Raw genomic sequence first — 14,378 nt, forward strand, 5'->3', positions numbered from 1 at the left:
TTTTTTTAGCCTGATAACAGGTGAGCTTGGGCTTTAAAACAGTGTAAAAACGAAATATCTGCTGAGTGTGTTATTTAGAAGTAGGTCAGTGGCATATTCTGGTTATGTGGGGGGTCCAACCTGCTGTAAAACTTTCCAAGCAGACGGTGATATAACCATGCTGCTGCTGCAGGGACCATAAAGTGACTGCTCAGAGTGAAACCCTCCATAAGAAAATAACTAGGCACTACAAGGAGGAGATCTTCTTCTGGGCCCATCTCGAACACTCAAAGAGCACAAGCTTTGTCTTGTACATTTCAAAATAAAATACACACAAAAAAAAAACACTTTCAAAAACCTGGTTAATAACAGGGTAATTCCAGGTGATTACATATCAGTTGACATGACAGACATGACAACAGTGTACGAACCACAGCGTGGCAACATCACTACACCAACTCCTGAAAAATGCGTGGCCTACCGAGAATTACTTTCTAAGTCAGACAAATGGTGTCAGTAAAAACATTTGTTGTGACCCTGGACATTTGCCTAAACACACTGAAGATGTGAGAAATAGACTTTAATGATTGCTATCAGGAATTAATTTCATTTTAACTACCAGGACAGATAATTATAACAGGATGAGAAAGGAAGAGTGCTAACTGAGAAGGGAAGACCTTTGTTTACAGTGATCTGTGTGTAGTCACAAATGTAAGCCTCTTGCTGTAGTCAGGGAAAGCTACTAACATAATTATAGATAATCAGCATGTCTCTGTTAGCCTACAACTTGGTGTTAACACTGGATGAATCAACATTTTATTATTTATGTTTATCCATGTCAGAGACAGAGACAGAGTCTTTTTGTTTTAAAACTTTGAAGCTCCCCACTCTGGTATTGTTCTATGAACGATGGATCAATTAGTTTTTGATCCTGTTTGACAGTTTTGGAGAAAGTCACAGTTTGTCGTAAAAATAGTTAAGTACCATTTAGTTTTGCGTGAAACCGCTCCGTGAACTACATCTTGTCTCTTACAATATATACTATATAGACTCCCACAATACCAAAAACATGCACATTAGGTTAACAGGCTATTCTACATTGCCCCTCGGTGTGAGTGTGAAATTGACTGTCTCTCGCCCATAGTCAGCTGGGATAGGCTCCTGTTCTCCTGTGACCCTGACGTACAAGTGGTATAGACAATGGATGGATGGATGGATAGACAAAAGTATAGGGATGGGGCTGTTTTTTCAGGAGGGTTATGCCCCTTACTTTCAGTGAAGGGAAATCTTAATGCTTCAGCATACCAAGACAATTTGGATGACGCTGTGCTTCCAGCTTTGTGGCAACAGTTTGGGGAAGGTCCTTTTCCATTCAAGCAAAACTGTGTCCCAGTGCACAAAGCAAAGTCCATAAAGACATGGCTGGATGAGTTTGGTGTGGAAGAACTTGACTGAGCCTGAGTCCTGACCTCAACCCCATCCAACACCTTTGCGATGAGTTGGAACAGAGATTGTGAGCCAAGCCTTTGGTCCAACATCAGTGTCTGACCTCACTATTGTTTTACTGCCTGAATGGCCGAAAATTCCCACAGAAACACCCCAAACTGTTCTGGAAAGCCTTCCAAGAAGAGTGGAAGCTGTGATAGCCGCAAAGCTGTCTATGTGGTTAGAATGTGATATCATTAAAGTCCCTGTTGGTGTAATGGCCAGGTGTTCCAGTACTTTTGTCCATATAATGTGATTCGCAAACACCAACACTGCTGTTAGCTTGGCGCAGAGAAATATAATAAAAGGGATGAAAATCACTATAAGTCCGGTGGTGTTGACAGCTGCAGCTATGTGAAGGAGAGGTGGTCTGTCCTGTAAGACAGCTGACATGCAGGACCAACTCAAAGTTTCAGTGAGATGACATTACTTATTTTCTCTCACCATTAACTATTGTACTTTTTTTTAAAAAAAAAGATAGAATGGTGGTCCACTGCAAGAGGAGGGACTTTGTCTCTCTACAAATAATGAGAAATGGTGTCATTTGCACTATGAAACCCATAAAGAATCATCACCAGACTCTGCAATTTTAACCTCTTACAGATCATTTTTTTCAAATTTCCACCACCACAACTCTTTCAGTTCACAGTCACTGCTCTGATCAACCCTATTCCCAGACACAGTGGGTAGCTGCTTCCAGCAACACAAGCTGTGAGAAACCAGTACACTACCTGCCCATGCATCAAACAGTGGTTAACACAACGATGTATCATTGTACTGTCAATGTTCAGTTTACAGAGTAAGAATACAAAATCACACAACCTATTTATAGAGACTGATCCAATTCAAATGGCTGGGCATATTTTATGTCAGCATCTGAACAGAACATAACGGGTTAGAAAGTTTCAGTATAGACATTGTTCCCTACAAGCAATGTCCACAGTCCAACTGTGCAAGGCTTGTGTTGTCTCTTTTGTTCTCTTGCAATGCACAGGGTAACTTAGAAATGAAACACACAAGAATCTTCATGCAGTATATCCTTGTAGAAAGGAATCTGAGTTTATACCATCTCAGCAATAGGTTGATAGAATTCGAATAGAATTCCACTCAGAGTTCATGGTACTGTGCTCAGTGACAGTAGACAGGGAGAAAATTTAAAGGATAGAATTACTGCCTGAAATGTTTGGGATATGTGGTTTTAGTACACAGTCATAATCTTCCATCCTGTGCCATGTAGGCAATATAAATGGACAGTTGTTCCAACATAACAGACTGTCATTCTTAGCTCACTGGAACGGGACCATGTCAGGTCTACTGTGCACTTAGCCCAGGTTGTTTTTTTTTCTGTACATGAGTAAGCTGACAATCCGTTTCTTTATGCTTTTGGAGTTAGAGGGGGAGAGGGGGAGAGGGGGAGAGAGCGGGAGAGAGAGAAAGAGCGAGAGAGAGAGAGAGAGAGAGAGAGAGAGAGAGAGAGCATACCTATCCAGCTTAGTTACTTTAATTAGGCTTATTTTAATTCATTTGAAAAGCTCTTGGAAATCATTAAATCGTTCCTTTCCCCTGAGTCTGTTGGGAAGTCCCCAGTTCTAAACGTGCACCTAGGAGCATCTGGAAAAAGAGTCATTTGACTTGTCTTGCACAAATAACAGTGAAAATGTAACAGCATATACCTTGTCCCAGGCGACCTCCAGAGAGGGCTTCTTTGGCCGTACCGAACCCCAACTCTCGACACACTACGGAGGCAGAGAGCAGGCTCCAGTTGTCATCACATATGGTGCCCCACTCTCCATTTTTCAGCACCTCCACTCTGCCCTCGCCTACGATGGCCCCACCACGAAGACGGACCAAAGGTTGCTGAAGAGGGAAATTGGAATTGTTCAAATGCAAAAACCACATATTTTGCTTCTTCTGGTTCTTTCAGAAATAACAGACCCAGCTGAAGCTTTTCCTTCTATGTCATGAGAAAGCTGAGGCAGCAGACTGGGTGGCTTCATGTTTATAGAACATGCTATTAATGCGGTTCTCCCATTAACTGTTTAGACAGTCTGGAAGTGTGAGGTAAGCACATTAATAGCACAGTCTAATCTGACTTACTGCTATTTGTGTTCACTAAATAAAGCCCTGGAATCTGAATGTGCGGGCCCTGTAAAACGTCCATACAACAGCTACAGACAGTAGGGCTGCAACCAACTTTGCATCCAACATCCCATAGGGCTTTCACATGCTCATGCAAGGCTTGCGTAAATAACATAAAGGATTTCACTTTTTTTGTACTTATGCTCTTTCTTTTGTTACCCTGAACCCTCTAATTTTGTCTTTTGCTTACTTCACAGATTGAAAACACTAATGTGCTTAAACTTAAAACAGATATGAGGAAAGAAAGTAAATTCACCTAATGAATAAACATGAGTGACAAACATATACAGTATATATGTGATAATAAAACAATATATTGTGAAATACATTATATTTAAGGTGCATCAGTGTGCGCTCACACCATCTCTCTGGTAGTTTTATAACAGTAGGAGTCATCTTCGTTCTTTATCTGCTTTTAGGATCAAACTGCTTTGAGTCAGACCTGCCGAGTATGCTGGAAGATTTGGGATGTGAAGTTAGGCACGTAACTCCCAGTCCAGCACTCAGCTGTGGAACGTGACAGAGAGCAGGCAAGCTCCGAAGCTCATACTAGAACGTGGACGGAGTCATGCAGGCAGAATTTCTCATCAGCTTAGTGGTGCTGTAAATCTTGGTAGTAGTTGCTTGACTTAAAAGTAGTGCACTAGTAGACTGAGTGAGGCAAAAAAAGAGCCTTTTTTTCAATCTGCTATTGGTGTGAGTCTGAAAAAAAAGTGATTCTTTTACAAACTGGGTGAATTAGAAAAAGAACAGCACCTGTGGAGCCAGTATGGAGTCAGGGAGTAAAGATGGACAACATGAGAGCTGCAGCCTGCCTAATGTAAAGTATGTTAGTATGTTATGTTATCATGTAGATGTCAGATTTTACCCAAAGGTGATTTCTATCATTTTAGGTAGTTCTTATCACACTGACATATGTTCAAGTGTTCATTTTTTTCATTGTGTGTGGCGATCCACACACACCCATCCATCCATCCATCCACTTTCTACACTGCTTATCCGTCAGGGTCGTGTGGGGAGCTGGAGAGGCGGGGTTCACCCTGGACTCGTCGCCAGTCAATCGCGGGGTCAACACACAAAGACAGACAACCACACACTCTCACACTCACACCTAGGGGCAATTTAGAGTAGCCAGTTAATCTAATGTGCATGTTTTTGGTATTGTGGGAGGAAGCCGGAGTACCCGGAGAAAACCCACACAGGGAGAACATGCAAACTCCACATAGAGGGGCCCAGACCGGGATTCGAACCTGGAACCCTCTTGCTATGAGGCGACAGTGCTAACCACTGCACCACACACCCATTTAACATAAATACAAAAGAATGTCACAAATATTTGTAGACATTTACATACACAGGAAGCTTTCTAAAAGCAAAATTTATCAGATCTGTGAAGTTGAAGTTAAAAATCAGTAGGTAAAATATTTGTGCAGGTATGTGCATTTGTAGAACTGTTCTACACGTGTTCACATTGCTTTGTGTTTGTGTGTGGACTGCAACATGCATTTATGACTCCCCATAATTAAGCACAAATTGTTGTGCACATTTGTACATCTTATTTATCATTTGTAGATCATGTCTAACGCATTTGTGTGCATTTTGAGTCTAATCTCTCCATAGCACCTGGATGCACAGGTGGTCCAAAGGTGTTGGATGATGTTCAAAACTTCTTTTTGGACCTGGCTTTGCATGAGGGCATAACCAAGTTGAAACAGTTAAGGGTCTGTTGCCACAAAGATGAAAGCACGCATCTGCGTTTCCCTTTTCTCGTAATAAGGTTTCTTTCCCAAACCATGACCAACATCTACAGACCAGTTATCAAATACACACATGGTGAACAAGTTGAAACACTGAAATGTTGTGTCTCTAATAAACTCTCTGACAACCTGTTTTTCAATGTGTCCAGACAACAACTTAAATGTAGTATCCACATTTAACCATTTAATGCATTTACTGACAATGCCAAATCCCCATTTAATTGGAGCACCTTTGAGATACTTTCAAATATGTTGTTAAGACTTTGCTTGACTGCCACAGCTGCAAGATAAAAGCATCATGGCAAACATGTCAGAGTGAGAGAAAGAGAGCAGTTTCTGCGTCCCGGATTCTCAGATCTAAGCCGAGAATGGGCTCTATGAATTATAACTCATGAACTCAGCCTGAGCTTTCAGCTATCAACAGCACAGTGCTCTTTTTAGTAATATATCTTGATTTTCCTTCATTTCTTCGTATATAAAAACAAAAACTTTTTATGCAAGTAAATGTGTAAAAACTATCCTAATGATGCATTTTTACTGACTCTGGGCTCTGGTTTCATGCTTAAGGACATCTGAGAAGAATAAAAGTTTGCTGCTATTGGCTTTGCCTTTTTCCTTTTCCCTGTCCCAAGAATTTTACTCCAACGTGTCATCTTTTAAATCCTGAGATGATGATATTTCATTATGATGAGAAAAGTCCAAAGCAGCTGCAGTTTACAAAGTGACATTAAGTATGGAACGTCAGTGCTGGCTCAATGATCGATGTCTAACCAAAACAAGTCCCTCTCTCTACGTTAGAGCCAGTGAACTGAACTGAACCACTGCAGCTCTTTCTTATGTCAGTGTTGTTTACCATTTAAGTTAATTAACACCATCCATACTTGATTTGCCACTGACAGAAGATAAGTAGCAACTTCCTGTTACAGTGACTCATTACACACAAAGGCTCCATTTTTCTAAAATGCATGTACTCAGTTATTTAAGGAAAACAACCAACTGTCAATATCCATGCGGGTATTTTGTAATCTGTGTGGTGTGGATCACGACATTTTATTTACCCACCCTTTGTATGCAATCTTGCCGAGGGTCATATGGGGCTGGAGTCGATTACAGCTGCCAGTACACAAAGATGATACGCATTTTTTTACAGCCAGCCAAACATATCTGTCAGTTTGGTACTTTACCTCTTGTCGGAAGGCTTTTCTGAATCCTGTCATGAGTGTCGGGGCAAAGGCTCTGCCGGGCACGCAGCTCACCACCACAGGCAACCCACCAGCACAGGTCCCATTGGACTTCAGTAATGTAGCCTGGCCCAGTTTACAGCTGGACAAATGGGCTTCATTGCCAGTGCAGTTCACAGAGTAATCCCAGTATGTGGGCTTTCTCCGGCGAGCAAACATCCTGAACAGATGCATGAGAAAGAAAGGAGATTAATAGTCTTTGAGGGGATGAGAGGTTGCTCCTTTTCAACTAGGTGTATCAAACAAAGTAATGTTTTGTTATATTAACAATGAATCAAATAACTACGCGTAATACATGAATCCACAGAGAATTATAACCAGATTCTGCACTTTTACACAGCCCTTAAGCATATTTCAGGTAATTGTTTTGGTTTCACGGTGTGCAACTTTAATGGCAGGTTCTGTCTAATCCATCTGCTCAGGAAGAACATGCAGCTGTTTTGGCTGCTATTGGTCTATTAAACTAAAAGCATGCAACCTGCCCAGCACCAAATGGCTGGCAGATAAAGATGGCTGCTAGCTTGTGAACATAGTTGAGCATTTAGTTGCAAATAAGAGCAAAAAAGAGAGTGAATATTGTTGTGAAGTATATTTGTCGTCACATATATGTCAGCCACATTTGCATAACTTGTAAGGCTATATGTCAATCATATGTGATATTCAGTTTGCCACCAAGTTTGGTGACCAAAGGGGAAAAACAATTAATGCAAATCATGTAGCAAAATTTGTGATTAGATGAGAAAATAAGATTTCATTCACTTCAACTGACTCAGAGTCACTTCATCAAGATCTACTGCTTAAGAAACACATGAAACGGCATTGGATCATCTTTAAAAAAAATTAACAGTCTACATTCATCATTTGAAATGATTATTAAATTGATCAGAATGTTTTATCTTGATACCATAAAAGGCAAGGTCAATGGCATTAGCATGCTGTTTAATTAATATCAAAAGTGAAAAGTTCGCTAACAGCTGGAGAGTTCACAGTCTTCCATATGAACTTCAACAAAGCGGCGTTAATGACACTCTTTCAGGCCTGCTGGGCTGCTCTTCCTCCCCACTTATTAGTAAGCTCATATCATGTATTTAATGAGTCTCATTTGCAGAACAGCATGTCCTGTCCTTGCGTCTTATGTCTGAAGTTTACTTGAAAAAAATTGATCAAAATGGGACAGGCAGCATTTGTTTTTCATTTTGGAGCTAGTGAGTGGGAAGCTGCATATTGGAAGTCATTCAAAGGTAATGTTCTAAGCCGAGGCCAGGGGACTGGCTCTGCTATATCCTCAAATACAATTTGAACACAGCTGTGATGCATGTCATTGCTGTTCAAATGAAGGGGTGATTGAAAAAAAATGGTGTTCCTCAGGCCGTGAAAGTTGACTTCATACCAAAATTTCTCAACCTAGTTTAAAATCTAATTACACTTTTACTCATGTCAAGTTTTTCACTACTTTTGATGAACTTGAATGTTACTTTAAACAACTAACTTTCTGCTTAAAACTAATGATCCACTAGGTGAAAATGTCCAATGTCATTTTACTTGTCATGATTAGTACTACTCAGCCTGTCAAAACCACTGAATATGTCTTCAGTGGCTCTGAAAGAGCTTTGTCCAGACTGAGAAAGTGAGTCAAGTGACATCAGTTGAGTCAAATTTATAACAGAGAGCCTTGGTTGCATGGATTTTGAAAGGGATATTTACCTGGCAGGGAAAGTTTCACATAAGACTCCATATATAGTAAGTGAAGCAGTGTTTTGAAACTTTAAAGATATCAAGGACAGGTGCAGAGAAATGATTAGTTTTATTATATGAGTATGTTATATATATATATATATATATATATCAATTTCGTCTCAGTCACATTGATGTATAATAGAACTAGATACCAGACTCAAAGATGGCGACAGTCCAATCTAATGAGAACTGCTCACCTATCACATATGTAAAATAATCTTCCCAGGTTTACTTCCTGGCTATGGCTCTGGTTCAACACACTCAATACTTGTAATTGAAAATCTCTTCTCCACACACGAGAGAGTAAGTTTGAATTCTTGAATTCCATATATTTTAATTCGATCAGTCTCAAAGTGAGTCTGGATAAATCTGAAGTCCACGAGCATCAGGACAGAAACAAACAGGATTATAAAACTGTGGAATATCTTGGCTCTGTGTTATTCCTGTTTCAAACAAGAGCCTGTAAAAACACACTGCAAGTTTGATGGAGCTCAAGCAGGAGTCAACTGACACGTAGATGGAAAGTTAAGGAGCTGTCGTGCTCTGCTGCGGTTACCAAAAGCAGAGGAAACTTCCAGTCCAGGCAAACACAGTAAATTCAAGGCTAACTTGAGTACTGGACGTTTCATGGAGTACCACAATTAACCTGTGGCCATTTGGCTGCAAGCTCCCTTAATGTAAGAAAGATTTAGGTGTCTCGGCAGTTGCAAACACATTACGACAGCTTTGTGGAATGCAGTGACGTTGGGCATACCGGAGTCAGGCTGGGCTTGTAAGTGTATCTGTATGTATTTTAACCCTTCGACACTAACTCCCATTACAGTGGCAGTCTTGGTAAATTACAACAAATGGTCAGCTCATTAGGGCTTTGCTTGAATTTGAACAAACTGCTAGCATGTATGGACGCACCATAATTCTGAGTTCAGCTTAGGATTCATTGTTAATTGAACGAGGATTATTTTTACAAAAGGTCTTTATTGACCAAAATGAACAAAACATACTTTAAATGTTCATACTGATGCAGTGTCTTGATAGCAGCAATCTGTTAATTCTAGTGCTAGCATTGTAATGGTGGAACAAAGGGTGGCACAAAGTTTAAAAAAAAAAAAAAAAGACAGTACATATTTATTCAAGTTAATTTAGGTCAGGGCCCTGATGAGCTCACTGAAACATTTATGTACTGAGTCTCAGCTTGAGGTTGGAAAAGTAACCCACCACACAGTTGAATAATTTCCACGATGGAACTTGACATCCCTCAGTGGAGATCACATGTCAGATGAAATGTTTAGTTTCAGTGAACTGACATGAGGTCTTTACAGGACAGGCTGAAAAACCAAGGCTGGATTACCAAACTTGCACCCCAGACATCCAACCCTCAAACGCAGAGCTCAGAAGCTCTGTTTTACCGTAGGATTCCCTAAATGAAATCTAGGTTTAAGATGACCATAAGCAATAAGTGACAGGATGCTTGTAATGCTGAATCCCCAGGGAATTATCACATTATTGTTCTCAGCTCTAGAGTGAGCACTGGATTTACTTTAATCTGATGGAAAGACAGTAGCTTTCACACACATTAATCTAATTACCTCCACCAAGGAAGTCATGTTTTCGGTTCAAACTCTTGGCTTGTGTGACTGTTTGTCAACAAGATTACAGAAAACCACAGGAACAATTTTCAAGAAACTTGGTAGAAGGGTGTAGAGGTGTTGGAGACAGCAAAGCAGTGAATCAGAGTAATAAACAGTTGTTATTTTCATTGTTTCACAGTAGTAATGTTCTAAAGCAAACAACTGCAGAAAGGTACCACACTGCTGGATTTTGTGTGAACTCAGATGAGACTCTTTATACATACATGACACAGGCAGACCACAGGAGACAGAAGAAGACAGTGATGATCGCCATGTTTTTATCCTATAGTCCAAACTCACACTCTGCACACTGTTATCTGCAACAGGCTATAAATCCACAAAAAGATCAACAATCAGAAACACCCCCGATGCAGCCAAATAGCAGCAAGTACTAGTTAGCATTTAATGTCTGTTTCAAGACAGTGTAGCAAATAAAGAGGAACCACTGAACATCTGCCACATCAGAGGCAGATTATCCAACAAAGCATTCACTGACTCACAGCGCTCATTTGGTGAGCTTGTGTACCTTATAATACCATGAATTCCTATGTAAATAGCCACTTGAGAATCAAGTGTTAAATGCACCTCTGCCTTTTCAGTCATCTAGGACCAAAGACATCAAAACTCTGGCACTTCACCCTCTTTAAGACATTTCTCTCCTCTTCATGCACCTTAGAAATGGGAGAAGTTGTGAAGGAAACCTCTAGTCTGTTTCTACAGTTGCCCGGGACCACACATACAGTAGTGAAATACTCACTTGTAGACTCTGGCATTGTATTTCCTCTCCCCAGGGAAGCCAAACATGCCACAGATGACTCTGCTGTTAAGATGGTCCCACTCTGTGTTACAGATCTGCTTCCATTTACCACCATCCTTGACCTCCACGTAGCCCTCTGTTACAGGGATCCGCTTGCGATACGATGACAGGATGGCTCGTATACGTACATCTTCCACTTGAATATCAAGGTTCTGTGGACAAAAAAATTGAGAAATGTTCACATATGCCAACTTGCTTTAGTCATTTAGACATTTTCTCATCTTACTTACATGTGATTTGTGAAACTATGTACATGATTTTATGTGCAATTCATTTCCAAACATATATTAAAATGTTTTAGTTCATTTTTGAAATCAAACAAACTGCATATTCGAGTAATATGTTAATTTAGCATGTGAGGCATGAAGAGCCTTGTGTTTTCAGTCCAGACAAACCTCTGCAATGTAAACAGGCTATATATGGCATTTCCTGTGGTACATAACAGGCAATCAAAGATCTTCAGTCCCCATCCAGATTGCAATCACAGCCAGGTCTGTCTGCGCTGCTTGTAAATCTTCTCCAGGTTGCTCAAACATTTTTACAATCAGTCACCTTGTTAATGCTAAACACCATGACTGGATGCCCTGCAACTGTTTTTGGCTTTAAAAGCAAAAGGTATCAAAGTGTTTCCATGGTAACACATGCAACACATTATAGTGCATCTCTTTAAAGCAGTCAGTAAAGGAAAAACTCACAAACACCGCACTGTGAGGGTGCATACAATACAAGGCAATTAAGAAATTGCCATTTTTTCCTAGATGACTCACATCCACATCATCAAGGACCATATGAGCTTGAGCAGTACAAGATAGTGGACAGCCCCATACCACTGAGACAGAACAGCAGAGATTGACTGGTGTTGGTATCCTTTCAGGTTTCACTTCCATGAGTGCTGTTGTTTAGCTCCCCCTTCAAGCACTCATAATACCAAAATCCTGCATGTGCTCTTGAAGTGGATTCACTCCTGTAATCTATACTACACACAGTGCACGCAACGCTGTGGGGATGATGACTTCCTTATAGCCAATAAGTGTGACATATAAACATATACTTACTTTTTAATGATAGCAGGGACAGAGCGATTATCTGCCTGGCTGATTAACATATCAGTGTTTTATTTTGTGTGATTACCAATAAAATAAATTCATTTTAAAATAATTGTTCATAAGAGTAGATTTATATATTGTATTAATTATTTAAATCTGCAAAATATCTAGCAACCAAAGTTATCAAATAAATGTGGTGGAACAAAAAGTACAATATTTATCATTGCTTTTTCAAAAATTATGTCACTAAGGTTTGTTACTGTGAATGTTAATCAGTTTTAAATTTTGTCAGTCTCCATGATTACTAATAATATCAGCCCTGAAAAAATCCATACGGGTTGATCCTTAGTTGATGGCAGAAGAAAAATATTGCATTGTAAGCCTGTGAATATTCTCATTCACCCAGGTCATGGTTATCTCAAGGAAATTCAATCGAAAGCAACTGGACTTAGTTATTTGTCTTTGAAGACGTTTCACCTAGGCTCACTAGGCTGGGACTAGTCCTAGTTAAGCGAGCATGAACTGATGAAGCCTCTTGGATGAGAGGTGAAACGTCTTCAAAGACAAATAACTAAGTCCAGTTGCTTTCGATTGAATTTCCTTGAGATATTGCAGTGTAAGGGTTATCTCTGCATTTGCCATTTTGGTTATTACCACTGGGGGGGTTCCAATGTTGGCACTTACAACTGTATGGCTTGCACAGTCAAAGTAATCTACCCAGGGTTCATTTTTATAAATATCTTCTGTAAATTTAAAGCTGCACTTATAATACATTAACAAAGGATCAACTTAAGATATTTTTTTTTGTTGGGCTTTTGTCATCTTTAACATCAGTGTTTCGAGTTTTACAGTCCACAACTTTTTTTGTTGGTTTACTGCTTACTCCTGTTTCCTGCAGCAGAAACAAGCAGTGTCCAGCAGAATTAGCTCTGATAATGGTACTCTAGCCTCACAGCACCAACCAGCAGCAGCACCAAACACCAAGTTAATAAGGTAGGGTCTGTAAGGTTAACACAATGCATTGACTCTTAAGTGCAACAATTGTTCAGCTGGTTGAGTCAAAGAAAAGAACCACAAGGCATATGAATAATGGTTTAACATTTAATAAATTTATTTTTTATTTAAATTTTTGATAAATTTGTTTATCAATTCATCTGGCTGTCTTTATGATTTGTGCAGTTTTATGGTTACAGACTCTCTCCACCCCCTAAAATCATATTTTGTGTGTTACTCATTTGCCAAAATTAGACAAAATGCACAATAAACAAATATGAATTTGACAGATTGCATTTTTCTTCATATCATCATAATATCATTATTGGATGATTTTCATTTCTTTGAGTGTTAAATCAGCACCCTGACTGATTTAACAACTTTTATCATAGTTTGTAAATTAAATCACTTAAGAATGATTATAAATCTAGAGGAGAGTCCTATAAAAAATCAGCTCAAAGACTTTCCTCTCAAAATTTTTGCAGGGTTTTGACAAACATTTTCTTTTTCCATAAACCAAACCCACATACTTGTGCTACGTGACAGGGCAGGCTGAGGGAAGGTCGCTCAGTCTGGCTGGAATGGGGATACATTGCTTTGCTCTATAGATGGACTGGTACAGATTTCTCTCATATACAGCCAACATGAAGCTAGACATCAAATAATGACAAAGTGGGGTTTCCTAAATTGGCATTTGCCTCTGGGGAAGGGAAGATGCCATCAGAGTGAAAGCTACAAATCATCAGCCTTTCTACCCTCTACTTTTTTCTCCCAGAGATGACCACATTAATCAATGTGGTCAGAGGCAATGAGGTCTGGGATGAAGACCTGACTGCAAAACTATATAAAGGCTGAAATCACGGAGCATGATAATGACTGGAAATGCAATGATGGTGACCTTGCTGGATTTACTGGATATACAGTACATGACTTGTTGTCAGGCATACAACAAAACACGTGAGAGCCAAATGTTGAGAGTTAGGTTAGCACATTCATCTAGACTGTTTAAACATACAACCAAACAGGACTCTGCGGTACTGAAAAGCACCGCTTGTGCTGAAATACTGAGATCAACCTTCTGATAAACGCAGAACCAAAAGACTTAAACTCTCCCTCGAACACAGCTCAAATGTTGGTGAGATAAGCAACACCCATGCCAAGCCCAGAGTATGAAACTCCGGCCTATTACTTTGGATTCTTGTTTAGATTTCAAATGGTCCTCACATGTGAGTTTACAGACAAAAATGGGAATCTGACTACAGAAAGAAGGGATTTCTACAACATGTGTGTCTTGTTTTGGCATACCCTAGGGAATGAGGCCTTTCCTGAGTCTTTGCTCATCCAGGAAGAAAAGTGGCTCAGACGGAAAAGCTATTAGTGTTATGGCTTGTACAGGAAAGGTGAAGGGGCCTCAGTGTGTAGAAACTCAGCTCTGATTCAAAGAGGCCGCTTAGAGGCTGTAATGCAAAATTTTATGTTAAAGGTGATTTTATTGCTTTAATAACTTGATTTGGAATGCGACCGCACTATGGTCATATAATGTCTTTCACTAAACT

General features: G+C 39.8%; 1 protein-coding gene across 3 annotated transcripts in view; it reads right to left on the bottom strand.

Annotated features, from left to right (window-relative positions):
• Positions 1-14,378, bottom strand: part of loxl2b (lysyl oxidase-like 2b) — a 43,497-nt gene that overhangs the window by 13,602 nt on the left and 15,517 nt on the right. For all 3 annotated transcript variants that reach the window (XM_046386156.1, XM_046386157.1, XM_046386158.1), the window contains 3 exons: positions 10,724-10,935; positions 6,545-6,761; positions 3,138-3,321 (listed from right to left, as the gene is read on the bottom strand). In XM_046386156.1, the coding sequence (XP_046242112.1) occupies positions 3,138-3,321; positions 6,545-6,761; positions 10,724-10,935 (613 nt within the window). The remainder of the gene's footprint in view (positions 1-3,137; positions 3,322-6,544; positions 6,762-10,723; positions 10,936-14,378) is intronic.

This window comes from Scatophagus argus, chromosome 4 (assembly GCF_020382885.2).
Source record: "Scatophagus argus isolate fScaArg1 chromosome 4, fScaArg1.pri, whole genome shotgun sequence".
NCBI lineage: Eukaryota > Metazoa > Chordata > Actinopteri > Scatophagidae > Scatophagus > Scatophagus argus.